The sequence below is a fragment of the Orcinus orca genome, chromosome 3 (genome assembly GCF_937001465.1).
Source record: "Orcinus orca chromosome 3, mOrcOrc1.1, whole genome shotgun sequence".
NCBI classification, from domain to species: Eukaryota; Metazoa; Chordata; class Mammalia; order Artiodactyla; family Delphinidae; genus Orcinus; species Orcinus orca.
The window spans coordinates 132,813,091-132,830,032 of NC_064561.1; the positions used below are offsets into that span (position 1 = coordinate 132,813,091).

A 16,942-nucleotide genomic window follows, 5' to 3' on the forward strand; every position below is an offset into this window, starting at 1 on the left:
CAGGATAAAAAGAGAAAGACGTTAAATAACAATATTAGGAATGAGAGAGGCTATCACTATAGATCTCATATATATTGAAATAAGAGAATGTCATAAACAACTTTATGTTGACAAATTCAACAACTTAAGATAAAACGGACACATTCCTTAGAAGACAAAGAACACCAAAACTCACTCAAGAATAGCCCTAAATCTATTTTTAATGTTGAATTTGTATCGTGAAAAGGAAATTCCAGGCTCAGGTTGGTTTTCCTGGGGAATTCTACCTAATATGTATGAAAGAAACAGTGAACATGACACAAATTTCTTCAGAAAATTCAAGAGGGAACAACGTCCAACTCAATTCTCTCAGGCCAGCATGACCTGTATCTAAAACAAGAAAGACATTCCAAAATTACAGACCAATTGAAAGGAATTTAATCAAGTAACAAATTTATGTTGAATAGAATTTGGAAAAAGGCCTGAAGTGAAAAGATGTCAGTTCTGGTGAAAAACAGTAAGGAGCAGAGGCATAGACCTGGTATTGGAAATTGAATGTTTTGTTTGGAACAGGATAAATGGTGCTGGTAAGATATCCAGTAATGTAATAGCTAATAATCAGTGAGTTCTTTGTGTTAGGTGCTACACTAATCAGAAGGACTGGAGCTCAGTAGAAGGAAAAACAGTACTAGAAGCCATGCCTGTGTAACTGATTCCATTTACCACCTCTGATTTTCATACTGTGGCTATTACTACACACTTTTTTTTTTTTTTTGCGGTACGCGGGCCTCTCACTGTTGTGGCCTCTCCCGTTGCAGAGCACAGGCTCCGGACGCGCAGGCTCAGCGGCCACGGCTCACGGGCCCAGCCGCTCCGCGGCATGTGGGATCTTCCCGGACCGGGGCACGAACCCGCGTCCCCTGCATTGGCAGGCGGACTCAACCACTGCGCCACCAGGTAAGCACCAGAGTGACATACTTTTTAAGAGACTTTATTTTTCAGTGAATCTTATTTTTCCCAAGGTAAGAAAATCATCATTATAAAAACTAAATGTACTCTAATTATACTCCTTAATTACTATTTAGAAATCATTCATAACAAAAATAATACAACATAAGAGACATTTTGTCTGGAAGTCTACTGTCAAATGTGGCTGCTACTCCAATCTGGCATTCCTTTAGGAAGTCCTATGGAGGTCACACCTGGAGAAGTTCAAACTCATTATTGGCAAGGATCTCTCCTCTCTCACCCCCAACTCATCCTCACCCCATGTAGTTCAACACATCTGGAAACCAAAATGGCTCACAGTTTAACCACAGAAGGCAGCTAAAACAGAGGGCCTACACAGAGAAATCAGTGACAGCCTCACCATCTCTGCACCAGCTAAACCACCAGGTCATAACAGGGTTCTGAATTTACATATCTGATAGCCAATGTTTTTTTTTTTTAAAGAGACACTTCAAATAGGCTGTCTCACTTAAATGACCACCCCAAGTACACAGCTCATTTACCAAATGGAGAGTTATACTTTTGATATACTGGAGAAGGCATTCCACTTGCTGTTAAAAGACAAGTAGTGGCAATTTTCATTGTGCAAATACCATAGTAAGAAGTTGATTCTGAAAACAAAAGGGAGATTCAAAGAGCTGCTATCACTTACTGGAACACTACAAAATGCTGGAGATGCAAAGCTCTGACTAGAGTTATTGCCACACAACATGAAGTACACCCAATGATCAAAAACCTCTATTTTGGTGGTAATTTTGAACCCTAAAGAGGCTGTTACCAAACCTTTCAGTTATAAAAATAAGCTGTAAATATGCAAATACATGTCTTAGAATTCGGTGAAATTACTACTCAACAGTGGAAAGATTTTAAGATTTTCATTTTATTAAAAATATAGCAACACAATAGCAGCAGCATCTGATAAATGTTTACTAGTATCATATGGAAGTAGTCCTACTCACAGAATATACACCACCTATGCAGCACCTTTTTGTTTACATTTTGAACCCTTCCCTTGATAATCCATAGCATTATGTAAAGAATAGCACTACTGTATTAACCTAATTAAGATGAAGGAGAGTAATATTTAACTATTAAATTTAACTACCTATACAACTACACAGTACACCCAAATGTAACCTTCTGTGGAAATCAGAGAATTCTGTAGCGTGTTTCCTAACAGTTTTTTGCCTACCACTAACCTTAAACTGGTGGAACTCAATCTCTTCAACTCTAATTCAGCATGAATTTCATGAGTTTGAACTTACATATACAGTTAAGAAATTATCTATCTAGCAAACAAAAGTTAATCAAGAATGGAGAGAACTATTATTCTACTCCAATCCTTGGAAAATAAATCTTAATGGTAAAATTTGTGAACTTTTACAAAAGCTGGCAATTCTCAAAACTAAAATGTTAGCTAGATACAAAGTAAATTTAAAATCAGGCAACAGGCTAAAAATCTGCTTTTAAGAACAGTATGTTAAGAAATGTATTATATATAAACAATTATAATAAATTAATTGCTAGAAACTATAAAAGTACCTTAAATGGAATAGAAAGAAATCTAGTTATTAGTTACTAAATCCAACCTACCTTCAGCTTTAGCTTTTATTTTTAAAATAATGTACCACTCTTTGGCAGAATCACCAATAAAAGTGTATTTAAGAAACACAAATTCACCCACAAACCCAAGTTTAAGTAGGGAAGTGAATTTTATTTTAAAAGATTATTTTATTACATTTATACTCGACTCCTGCTTCCAGAAATATCATTTAGCCCTTTGAGAGCACTAACTTCTGAGATTTGAAAATAAACAATTTAATTTTAAATGACTATTACATTAGTAAATAAACATGAGAACATCTAAGTATATAGGCAGTGAATTTTTTTAAAAAAATATTTAAAACACATAAGGAACATAATTACTTTGTGGAAACAGTTCTACTTCATAACTTACCCAGTTAAAACCAGATACTATCTTCCAATGAAAATATAAGAAATGTCCCACTGAAATGTTACTTAATGCATCCCTCAAAAAGAATTCATTTTAACTGCTAATTCAACTACTAAAGATTTAAACCAAATCATACTATTCCAAATAGGTTTTTAAAAAACTTTTAAAAGCCATTAGTATATATTATAATCCTTAAATTTGAATAATATCTTCAGTTGAGACCAGATTTGCCTCAAGGTTTTTTTTTTTTTTTTAACTTCAAAGGTAGCAACCTATATATAGGAATGAATGAGCATCCTGAAGATGACTAATACCACAAAAGAAATTATTTTATTGACAAAAAAAAAAATTGATTCTAAATGCCGGTTTTTACTTTTAATTGAGGCATGTCAAAATTTAAGTCTCTATGATACTTCTAAAGATCAACACAGCATATACTGAACCCCTTGGAAAAAAAGATTCTAAACAGAAAAATCACAAGCTGACTAGTGTGTTCGTAACTATAAGTTAATTAGATTCAATGGAAAATAGTGAGATAGCTGTGGAAGTTGAGGGTTTTATACTTGTTTCCTCACATGAAACTGGCTAGCTTATGAAGGACCATCTTTTATTACCAGTTAAGTGCACAATGCTGAAAAGCAAGAACAAGAGGACCAAGAGAATTTGTCTAGAATGATGAATAGCAACTACAATTTAAGGAACAGAATGTACTCGCTATATAATCAAGATGAAAAAGATAATTTACAGAAGGTATTAAGTGTAAAATGGCTGTCTTCTTGGCCTTACCTCAAGTTTTCCTGACAATATCTACCTGGGATGAAAGAGACAGTTTTAAAGAAATAAAAAAATACCTTACAAGAAAAAAATAAAGAAAACATATCAGCTCTTAAAAGTGAACAAAGAGAAAAAGATGTCTCTCTCTCTCTGTCTTACACACAACACACACACACACTCACACACTCCCTCCTTCCCTCCAGTACCTCTAGACCCTAGAAAGCTTTGCTTCCATAAGCCTGTTTAAGAAAATGATTTCACTTTCTCCGGACCTCTTGTATTCCTATTCATGCCCAATTTTTATAAATCAGTGTCTGTTAAGATTAGTATGACTGTTTTAAAGATGAATAAACCTCATCAAGAAAAATAACTGGCAGCAGGAACCAAATAACTATGTTAATTACCAACATAAAAAACATTTAATAGAGTCCAGAGTACAAGAAAATACTCAAACTTTAAATGATGGCTTTACACACCACACAAACATGCACTCTCCATATCAAAACAATTTCTATGCCAGCTAAAACAAGAACAGGACAAACCTAAGATGCTGTTTTGAAATGCATGAACAAATACCTTCCTCTAAAATACGTAGCTTTATTAGAGAAACAGTACTAAAAATAACAAAGATTCAAACAACATTTGCTCTATTCTACTTACATATCATAAATAAGAAGCTTTGATGCAAGACACACACACTCCTTCACAATCTTTCCATATACACCCAAGCATTCTTATATCAAAATAAGCTGTTTACCAGCCAACCGTATGTGGTTGAATGATTAAAATGACCATCTATACTTTACATAGTAAAGCATTTTCAAAAATTTTAATGTACACAGTGAAAAAAAGGAAAAAAAGACACAGTAATTCTGAACACATGAGGAGTAATTAAGCAGCTTCATAATCAAACCAGGCTTCATTACTTGCAATAAGGGCAATTCTTTCCATTCTTCACCAAATACTTAAATTTCAATAGTATTAACATTAAAAGAAAACTCAAGTTGAAACCAAGTAACTGATGTGCTACTCAGCTTTTTAAATCTATAAGTAACTCTTCCCATGAGGTAAGGCAACTGAGTAATTTGATTGTAGACTGCATTAAACTAATTATACTTGATTTTTTAAATAACATGCTAATTAAAAGGTATAACTTTTGGAAATACAATGAAAAGAGTTCTGAAACTATGAGTTGTGTTCTGGGGGAAAATATTAGCAATGTTGTCATTTTACTACTTGCATACTTTCTGCAAAAAGTGTGCCTAACAATGTCGGATGACCTATATTTTAAGCTTAAGTAAACACATCCTTACACATAAGACAAACTCATATGTTCTCCTTTAAGTACAATTTCTGCACATCATTTATGAGAAGATGATTGAGAGGTAATAATTAAGGCCATCCAATGTAGACAACTAAAGCGTTCTGCTTTAAGTAAAATAAGAACATGCTGCTTCATTTTCAATTATCACAGTATGAAACTGATGGTCCCAAAACTGCATTGCTGTTTTAAGCTCTAAAGTCATTCTTGAAAACAGACTTCCCTCTCATATTAAGTGAACCAAGTAAGAAGCTCTTCTGACATACCACTTTCACACTTCTCTATGGGAGGGAATGGAATATCCATCTAAATTCCATATGAATTGAGAATGACTAGTCCATATAAAATTCTAGAAAACAGTATACCACATTGTAGAAGGCACTAAAGCTTCAGCTTGTGCTCCCATAGCCCATTTTGAAAACCCAGTTTTCTTATTATAAATGGCACCTTTGCCACCTACAACTGACAACACACACTGTGATACTGTTCATAATAAGCTTGGAAATGTCAAAAGAGTTCAAAAAGAAATGGTTATTTTGTGGGAAGACCCAATGATTCTGAACACTGAATACTAATATATTATTAGTATTCAACACAGTTGTTCTTCCTTTTGAAAAAGAACAGTAGCATGCATTGTCAGCTGGTTTTTAATCCACTCATGTAAGCAACTTTAATCTGTAAAACTATTTTAAAGAAAAACTGCTGTCCTAAACAGTGAGCAAAAGAAAACACAATAGTGAGAATTTAACACAATCACTGTAAATCCTGTGAAGTCAATGTTAAAACTTCTTACATACTCCGCACTTACAAGGGTGTGTATATATTTGCACCAATTTCAAGCACATCATCAATCTGTAATATATTGAAATTAAAAAAAAAGTAAAACAATACAAAATCAGTTACTAGCATTTTTTAAAAGAGCCTCCGATGCTTATCTCCAGTCTTTAATGGATAGTACAAATTTAGATCTTTAATGTCCCATTTATTTTAATGGTTCTTCGCAAACACTTAACAAACCACATGACAAGTGTGTCAGCCACCATGGAAATGCACAGCTTTTAGAAGATGAGGAGTTTGGGTAACACCTGTTATTTTCACGATGTCCATGCTTTATTTTCTTACTCAGTAACAAGATGGCCACAAAGTCACCTAACAACTAAAAAAGCTGTTAGCTCATATCTTTATGCTCTACTGGATTTCTTCACTGTTTAACATCTTGTTGAGAGAATTCAAAGCTTTGGATTCTATTCCAGCGTGTGTTTAGAGGTGCATTTGTAGGTCCTATACTGCTTCTGTTTTGGTAGAGAGGTTTTCTTCATTTGGTTGACAATTCCCATTTTGCTGTACTTTGTTTTCCTCAGTCCTTTGTGCATCCTTGTCATCTACTTCTTTTCCCACACTTGAATCTGGTTCTTTATTGTGCTCCTTCTCCTACAATGAATATTTAGGTATACATTTAATATTTTTCTCAAGACTTGTCTGCTACTACATCTAGTTCTGGCTAAAACTATCTTTTGTGAATTAGTCAAACTGGGTATTATCTCTCATTACATCTTCATATAAATAGTATATACAAACGTATCAATATGTCCTTTGTACTTCTAATAAAAGATAGGACAATCTATGGAGATTAAGTTAGAACAAAATAGGTAAATAGAAACTCTAGGAAAGAATTCAACAAACGTTGCTGACTGACTTGAAAGGTGGAACTGATCGGCTGAAAGTAAAACAGTTCCCATAGATGCCAGGACAGATTTGTAATCTGGATACCAAAGAAGCAAAAACAAGGGAATGTAGAAAAGGAAATCACTATTCCTCCTACCAAAGACTGTTTAAGAACAGTCCAAATTCAGCTCTCAACTTAATGGAGAATTAAATGAGAACATGTGGAACAGTGCCTGGAATGTATTAAGTGCTCAGGAGATATTATCAATGTTACTTACAATGATGATAAACCTCTATCAGTATGGGAATAAATAAGACTGTAAGATAAAAGCTTCAGAACTCATAACTGATTTCCAAACACAAATATACTTACCAGTATAATAAGGGAATTAACCTAATTCACAAGTACTTAAAATATTTTATCAAAAAAAAATGGAGGAAAACAAAACAAAAACCCTTACCTGGTGGAATTTGGTTTTCCATTAATTATTCTAATTCAACAAACCTAACTTTGGTATATATTACAAAACCAATGAAAACATCACCTGTCAAATTTGCTAAAACAAATATAGTGAGGAAAATGGCAACAAGTAAAAATATTCCAGTACATAGTTAAAATTTTTATTGTATGCCATTCTGTGATTCTCTAAAATAAGGAATGCAATTGTTTACACTAGTAAACATTACATTAATTAGTTATCTTCAAAAATTAGGTTAAAAAACTACCAATTTAACAAATAGCACCAAAAACATACAAGGCACTGGTAGTATAAAATTACCTCTATGCAATAAAGAACAATCTCAAACATTAATTATTCAAGCCCTAAACACTGAACGACTTTCTTACTTTAAGTGAAGTATTGTTCTTCTCCACCTTTTCCTTCCCATCTCTGTCATTACAACTCTTTCTTGTAGAGGCTGAACGTTCTCTCTCTCTTCTTTCACTGATGTGGTCCCTTTCTTTTTCTCTCTTTTTATCCTTCTTATTTCTGCTATAAGAATATTAATAATATGTCATTAACTTCTAAAACAGTAAACACCCACTATAATGTTGACAAAATATTCTTACCTAACATTAATGCACTGTAAACAAGCGTATCAGTAACCTGGTGGACCAAATAACATAAATGAGTCCTGTAGCCCACCTAACTCCACCCCACACCCAGTTAATTTTTTCGACACACAAGTCATTACCTCAGAGACCACCAAGTGTTCACATAAAACACAATTCTGTATTATCAATTTCTTAGTTTTGAAACATTCAAGGTTTATTTATCTACTGTAATCAGGACAAAACAAAACAAAATATATAATATTTTTTTACCCATCTTTTCAAAGTAAAAAATGAATAAACAGAAAAGAATAAAAATGATAAAGAATCAGATATGGCTCTCAAGTAAGGCTGAATGACTTCTAGGAAAACATGGAACTTCAAATAACCAATTATGCCATGTGCCCTCCCCTCTCATTCACAATTACAAAAAAGGCCCATCCACCAATTCAAGAGCAAACATTAAGCAGAAGATGGAATGAACAAGTTCCATTTGTAAAAATTACATATCCTTAAAATTAGAGGGAAAAAAACGATGCATTTCCTATCAGAAGCATAACAGACACCTTCTATTAAAAATAATTAGCCTTAATATGGAATTCTAAACCTTTTTGTCTTAATTATGAATATTTTAAAAATAAACACAAAGACCAGGGGAACAAATAAAAACACTTAGGAAACAGACCCAAGTACCTATGAAAATTCAATAAAACAAAGGGGTGGCATCTCAAATCACTGGGGCAAAGTTTGTCTTTTATAAATAAAAGACTTGGGGACAACTGGATTATTATTTGGAAACAGACAAAACTGGGTCCATATCTCATTCACATAAATAAATAAATAAATCCAAATGGATTAGAGACCTAAATTTTTTACATGAAACAATACAAGTACTAGAAGAAAACATGAATAAATTTCTAACTTGAGTGAAGGGGAAGATTTTTTTAGCCATAAATAAAATTCCAGGTACGATAAAATAAAAGATTCATTAGTATGCCTACATAAACTTTTGCAAAGCAAAAAAACAAAACAAAAACCACTATTAGCATATTCAAAAGAAAAATACATTTGCTACATTATTTATGTACGTCTATCTTTATATACAACTCTTAAAGCCAAGGAAACAACTACATCAAAAAGAATGAGATTCTTGGGACCTTCCTGGTGGTGCACTGGTTAAGAATCCACCTGCCAACGCAGGGGACACAGGTTTGAGCCCTGGTCTGAAAAGATCCCACATGCCACGGAGCAACTAAGCCCGTGCACCACAGCTACCGAGCCTGAGCTCTAGAACCCGTGCTCCACAACAGGAGAAGCTGCTGCAATGAAAAGCTCGCACACCACAACAAAGAGTACCCCCCGCTCGCCACAACTAGAGAAAGCCCACGTGCAGCAACAAAGACCCAAAGCAGCCAAAAATAAATAAATAAATTTATTTAAAAAAAAAAAAAAGAATGAGATTCTTAGGCATAAATTTAACTAAAAAGGCAAAAAATTTGCTGAAAAGAAATAAAGACATAAATAAATGGAAAAACATCCCATGTTCTTGGATCAGGAGACTTAGAGTTAAGATAACAATAGTATCCAAAGTGATCTACAAATTCAATGCAATCCCTATCTAAATCCCATTGGCACTGCTGGCAGAAAAAGTAAAACCCATCCTAAAAACCACAGGATCTCCAGGGACATCAAATAGCCAAAACAATCTTTAACAACAAAATTGGAAGACACACAATCCCTGGTTTTAAAACTTACTACAAAACTACAGTAATCAAAACAGTGTAGTACTGGCATAAGGAGAGACTTACAGACCAATGGAAAAGACAGAAATATATGGTCACATGTATGGTCAAATGATTTTTGATAAGGGTGCCAAGACTCATTCAATAGGGAAAGGACAAGCTTTTCAACAAATGTTGCTAGGAAAACTGGACATCCACATGCAAAAGAATGAAGTTTTAGACTCTTACCTTACACCATATGTAAAAATTATCTCATAATGGATCAAAGACCTAAATATATAAACTAAAACTGTAAAACCCTTAGAAGAAAACACAGGGGAAAATCTTCATGACACTGGTTTTGGCAATGATTTCTTGGATATGACAGCAAAAAGCAATGAAAGGAAAAAAACAGATAAATTCGAATTCATCAAAATTAAAAAACTTTTGTGCATCAAAGGATACTTAACTCAAAGAAAGTGAAAACACAACCCACAGTATAGGAAAAAAATACATGGAAATCATATTATCTGGTAAGGGATTAACAACCAGAATATAAAGAACTAAAACTTAACAAAAAACCAAATTATCTAATTCAAAATGGGCAAAAGACTAGAATAGACATTTCTCCGAAGTAGATACACAAATGGTCAATAACCACATGAAAAGATGCCCAATATCACTAATCATTAGAGAAATGCAAATCAAAACCTTAACAAGATACCATTACACACAGACAATAACAAGTGTCAGTGAGCATGTGGAGAAACTGGAACACTTGTACATTGCCGATGGGAATACAGAATAATGCAAACACTTCAGAAAACAATTTCGCAGTTTCTCAAGAAGATAAAGAGAGGATTACTATATGACTCAGCAATTACAACTCCTAGGTATAGAAACAAAAACATGTCCACATCAAAACTTGTACACAAATGTTCATAGCAGCATTATTTATAACAGCAAAAAAATGGAAACAATACTAAATGTCCATCAACTAATGAATGGTTAAACAACAAAACCTGGTTTTATCCATAGTGGAATATTATTCACCCCTAAAAAGGAATGAAGTACTGATTAATGCTACAATATGCATGAACCTTGAAAATGTTACATTTAGTCAAAGAAGTCAGATACAAAAGACCACACAGGGACTTCCCTGGTGGCGCAGTGGATAAGACTCCATGCTCCCAATGCAGGGGGCCCGGGTTTGATCCCTGGTCAGGGAACTAGATCCCACATGCACGCTGCAACTACGATTTCGCATGCCACAACTAAGGAGCTGGTGAGCTGCAACTAAGGAACCCTGGAGCCGCAATTAAGGAGCCCACCTCCCGCAACTAAGACCTAGTGCAACCAAATAAATAAATAAATATTAGGGGAAAAAAAAAGGCCACAAATGTTATATGACTCTATATGAAATGTCCATAACAAGCAAATCCACAGAGACAGTAAGTAGATTCGTAGCTGTAAGGAGCCATGGGGAGTAACTGCTAATGGGTACAGGCTTTCTTTCAAAGTGACAAAAAATGTTCTGGAACTAAGTAGCAGCGATGGTTACACAGAACTGTGAACTCTTGGGCTTCCCTGGTCGCGCAGTGGTTGAGAGTCCGCCTGCCGATGCAGGGGACACGGGTTCGTGCCCTGGTTCGGGAGGATCCCACATGCCGCGGAGCGGCTGGGCCTGTGAGCCATGGCCACTGAGCCTGCGCGTCCGGAGCCTGTGCTCCACAACGGGAGAGGCCCGTGTACCGCAAAAACAAACAAACAAAAAAACCCTGTGAACTCTTAAGAAAAATGCAATGAAAATTACTAAAAATCACTGAAATGCACTGAGGGTGAATTTTATTTTACATAAACTACTCCTCAATTTAAAAAATAACTCAGAGGGCGCCTGCCAGCCACTGGTGGGGGACTCTGATGCCTAAGGAGACGGGGGAACCCCAAAGTGAACCGGTAGGATGTAGGGGGACTGAGGGGGGAGGAGAAGAGGAGGGCAGACAGGATCGGCATCCCTGAGGCGGGGGAGATGAGGAGAGGCAGGGGGGAGGGACCCTCCAGAAAGAGCAGAAGAGGATGGAGGGTGATCGCCTGGCCCACTCGGGCCACGGAGCCTGCAGAGCTCCCAGGCTGGTGCCTCCCCTCCAAAGCCCCCTCCAAGCAGTTTGGGTCCTGGGGGCATAGGAGGGAGGCCGGGAGATCAGGAGAGGCAGCAAGGTGGAGCCCTCCGGAAGCAGCGGATGACTGCCACGCCCACTCAGGCCCGGGGAGCCTACTGAGCTCCCAGGCCAATCCTGTCCTCCAAAACCCCCTCCAGGACGCATGGGTCCTTGGGGGCATAGGAGGGAGGCTGGGGACATCAGGAGAGGCAGGTGGGAGGGGCCCTACCAGACTGGAGGAGCGGGAAAGGAGAGGAGGGTGTTTGCCCTGCCCACTCGAGCCCAGGAAGCCTGCTGGGCTCCCAGGTGAGGTTCCCTGCCCTCTGAGACCAGGGGTGGGGGCACTCCTGGGCCCCTTCTGTTCCTTGGGCCTAAAAGCCAGCTCTCCACAGCCCCCAGGGCCTCTTCCAGCCCTGGGGGTCCTGAGCATTGGCCCCGCCCACCACCCAAACCTCACCTTTGCTTAGGCCCCACCCTCCACAGCCAAGACCTCTCTCCCCCGCCTTTTTTTCTTTTTCTTTTCCCTCCTCCCCCTTTTTTTACTATTGTGGTACTGATGTACCTTCCAGTTGTTGATTCATCTGTATTTTTATTTTTATATTCTTCCAAACATATCTGTTAGTTTCCTAGTCTAATTTTATTTTTTGTTATATTTATTCTTATTTTTTGGGCACCGCAGGCAGCGTGCAGGATCTTGGTCCACGAGCCCGGGGTCAGGCCAAAGCTCCTGTGGTGGGAGCTCCGAGTCCGAACCACTGCACTAACAGAATCTCAGACCCCAGGGAATATTCATCAGAGTGAGGTCTCATGGGGTTCCTCATCTCAGCACCAAGACCCAGCTCTACCCAACAGCCTACGAACTCGAGTGTTGGAAGCCTCAGGCCAAACAACCAGTAGGACAGGAATACAATCACACTCATAAAAAAAAATGAGATGGCAAAAAAATATGTCACAGATGAAGGAGCAAGGTAAAAACCTACAAGACAAAATAAATGAAGAGGAAATAGGCAATATACCTGAAAAAGAATTCAGAGTAATGAGAGTAAAGATGATCCAGAATCTTGGAAATAGAATGGAGGCACGGACTGAGAAAATACAAAAATTGTTTAACAAAGACCTAGAAGAACTAAAGAACAAACAGAGATGAACAACACAGTAACTGAAATGAAAAATACACTAGAAGGAATCAATAGCAGAATAACTGAGGCAGAAGAATGAATACAGCAGGAAGACAAAATGGTGGAAATAACTGCTGAGGAGGAAAATAAAGAAAAAAGAATGAAAAGAAGTGAAGACAATCTCAGAGACCTCTGGGACAACACTAAACACATCAACATTTGAATTACAGGCGTCCCAGAAGAAGAAGAAAAAAAGAAAGGGTCTGAGAAAATATTTTAAGAGATTATAATGGAAAACTTCCCTAACATGGGAATGGAAATAGTCACCCAAGTCCAGGAAGCACAGAGAGTCCCATAGAGGATAAACCCTAGGAAAAACACACCAAGACACATATTACTCAAACTAACAAAAATTAAATTCAAAGAAAAAATATTAAAAGCAGCAAGGGAAAAACAAAAAATAACATACAAAGGAATCCCCATAAGGTTATCAGCTGATTTTGCAGGAGAAACTGTGCAGGCCAAAGGGAGTGGCAGGATATACTTAAAGTGATGAAAGAGAAAAACCTACAACCAAGATTACTCTACCCAGCAAGGATCTCATTCAGATTCGATGGAGAAATTAAAACCTTTACAGACAAGCAAAAGCTGAGAGAATTCAGCACCACCAAACCAGCTTTACAACAAATGCTAAAGAAACTTCTCTAAGTGGGAAACATAAGAGAAGAAAAAGACCCACAAAAACAAACCCAAAACAATTAAGAAAACGGTAAAAGGAACATACATATCGATTATAACCTTGAATGTAAATGGATTAAATGACCTAACCAAAAGACACAGACTGGATGAATGGATGCAAAAACATGACCCGTATATATGCTGTCTATAAGAGACGTACTTCAGACCTAGGGACACATACAGAATGAAAGTGAAGGGATGAAAACAGATATTCCATGCAAATGGAAATCAAAAGAAAGCTGGAGTAGCAATACTCGCATCAGATAAAATAAACTTTAAAATAAAGATTATTACAGAGATAAGGAGGGACACTACATAATGATCAAAGGATCAATCCAAGAAGAAGATATAACAATTATAAATGTTTATGCACCCAACAGAGGAGCACCTCAATACATGAGGCAAATGCTAACAACCATGAAAGGAGAAATCGACAGGAACACAATAACAGTAGGGGACTTTAACACCCCACTTACACTAATGGACAGATCATCCAAACAGAAAATAAATAAGGAAACACAAGCTTTAAATGACACAATAAACCACATAGATCTAATTGATATTTATAGAACATTCCACCCCAAAGTGGCAGAATACACTTTCTTCTCAATTGCACATGGAACAGTCTCCAGGATAGATCACATTTTGGGTCACAAATCAAGCCTCAGAACATTTAAGAAAACTGAAATCCTACCAAGCATCTCTTCTGACCACAGGCTATGAGATTGGAAATCAATTACAGGAAAAAAAACTGTAAAAAACACAAATACATGGAGGCTAAACAGTGCGCTACTAAATAACCAAGAGATCACTGAAGAAATCAAAAACTACATAGAAACAAATTACAACGAAATCACGATGACCCAAAACCTATGGGACACAGCAAAAGCAATTTTAAGAGGGAAGTATATAGCAATACAATCTCACCTCAAGAAACAAGAAAAATCTCAAACAATCTAACCCTACACTTAAAACAACTAGAGAAAGTAGAAGAAAGAAAACCCAAAGTCAGCAGAAGGAAAGAAATCATAAGAAAAGTGCAGAAATAAATGAAATAGAAACGAAGAAAACAATAGCAAAGATCAATAAAACTAAAAGCTGGTTTTTTGAGAAGATAAACAAAATTGATAAACCCTTAGCGATACTCATCAAGAAAAAAAAAGAGGACACAAATCAATGAAATTAGAAATGAAAAAGGAGAAACACAATGATGCTGCAGAAATACAAAGGATTATAAAGACTACTACAAACAACTGTATGCCAATGAAATGGACAACCACAAAGAAATGGACAAATTCTTGGAAACTAACAATTTTCCAAGACTGAACCAGGAAAAATTAGAAAATATAAACAGACCTATCACAAGTAATGAAATTGAAACTGTAATTAAAAATCTTCCAACAAAAGTCCAGGTCCAGATGGCTTCACAGGCGAGTTCTATCAAACACTTAGAGAAGAGTTAACACTGATCCTTCTCAAACTCTTCCAAAAAAGTGCAGAGGGAGAAACACTCCCAAATTCATTCTACAAAGCCATCATCACCCTGATACCAAAACCAGAAAAAGGTATCACAAAACAATAAAATTATAGACCAATATCACTGATGAACATACATGCAAAAAACCTGAACAAAATACTAGCAAACAGAAGCCAGCAACACATTAAAAGGATCATACACCATGATCAAGTGGGATTTATCCAAGGGATGCAAGGATCCTTCAATATACGTGAATCAATCAATATGATACACCACATTAACAAATTAAGGAATAAAAACTGTATGATCATCTCAGTAGATGCAGAAAAAGCTTTTGACAAAATTCAACACCCATTTATGATAAAAACTCTCCAGAAAATGGACATACAGGGAACCTACCTCAACATAGTAAAGGCCACCTATCACAAACCCACAGCAAGCATCATACTCAATGGTGAAAAACTGAAAGCATTTCCACTAAGACCAGGAACAAGACAAGGATGTACACTCTCGCTACTCTTATTCGACATAGTTTTGGAAGTCCTAGCCACGGCAATCAGAGAAGAAAAAGAAATAAAAGGAATACAAATTGGAAAAGAAGAATTAAAACTGTCACTGTTTGCTGATGACATGACACTATATACAGAAAATCCTAAAGATGCCCCCAGAAAACTACCAGAACTAATCAATGAATTTGGTAAGGTTGCAGGATACAAAATTAATGCACAGAAATCTCTGGCATTCCTATACACCAACAATGAAAAATCAGAAAGAGAAATTAAAGAAACACTCCCATTTACCATTGCAACAACAACAAAAAATACCTAGGAATAAACCTGCCTAAGGAGGCAAAAGACTTGTACTCATAAAACTGTAAAACATTGGTGAAAGAAATCAAAGATGACAATCACATGGAGAAATACACCATGTTCCTGGATTGGAAGAATTAATACTGTGAAAATGACTATACTACCCAAAGCAATCTACAGATTCAATGCAATCCCTATCAAACTACCAATGGCATTTTTCACAGAACTAGAACAAAAAATTTCACAATTCGTATGGAAACACAAAAAGACCCCAAACAGCCAAAACAATGTTGAGAAAGAAAAACGGAGTTGTAGAAATCAGGCTCCATGACTTGAAACTATACCACAAAGCCACAGTAATCAAGACAGTATGGTACTGGCACAAAAACAGAAATACAGATCAATGGTACAGGATATAATGCCCATAGATAAACCCACGCACATATGGGCACATAATTTATGACAGAGGAGGCAAGAACATATACAGTGGAGAAAAGACAGCCTCTTCAGTAAGTGGTGCTGGGAAAACTGGACAGCTACATGTAAAAGAATGAAATTAGAACACTCCCTAACACCATACACAAAAATAAACTCCAAATGGATCAAAGACTTAAATGTAAGACCAGACACTAAAACTCTTAGAGGAAAACATAGGAAAAACACTCTTTGACATAAACCACAGCAAGATCTTTTTTGACCCACCTCCTAGAGTAACGGAAATAAACAAATGGGATTAAATTAAACTTAAAAGCTTTTGCACAGCAGAGGAAACCATAAACAAGACAACCCTCAGAATGGGAGAAAATATTTGCAAACAAAACAACAGACAAAGGATTAATCTCCAAAATATACAAACAGCTCATGGAGTTCAATAGCATAAAAATAAACAACCCTATTAAAAAATGGGCAGAAGACCTAAATAGACATTTCACCAAGGAAGACATATAGATGGCCAAGAGGCACATGAAAAGCTGCTCAACATCACTAATTACTAAAGAAATGCAAATCAAAACTACAACAAGGTATCACCTCATGCTGTCAGAATGGCCGTTATCAAAAAATCTACAAACAATAAATGCTGGAAAGAGTGTGGTGAAAAGCGAACCCTCCTGCACTGTTGGTGGGAATGTAAATTGATACAACCACTATGGAAAACAGTATGGAGGTT

General features: G+C 36.5%; 1 protein-coding gene across 8 annotated transcripts in view; it reads right to left on the minus strand.

The window, feature by feature from the left end:
- Nucleotides 1-1,847: 1,847 nt before the first annotated feature.
- Nucleotides 1,848-16,942, minus strand: part of SREK1 (splicing regulatory glutamic acid and lysine rich protein 1) — a 55,691-nt gene continuing 40,596 nt past the window's right edge. For 5 of the 8 annotated variants that reach the window (XM_004270760.3, XM_033429923.2, XM_033429925.2 and 2 more), the window contains 2 exons: nucleotides 7,549-7,693; nucleotides 1,848-6,467 (listed from right to left, as the gene is read on the minus strand). In XM_004270760.3, coding sequence (XP_004270808.1) covers nucleotides 6,318-6,467; nucleotides 7,549-7,693 — 295 coding nt within the window. In that variant the 3' untranslated portion in view covers nucleotides 1,848-6,317. Of the gene's footprint in view, nucleotides 6,468-7,548; nucleotides 7,694-16,942 lie in introns of those variants that run through there. The other 3 variants (XM_033429922.2, XR_007476418.1, XR_004483738.2) reach the window with 3 other exon arrangements.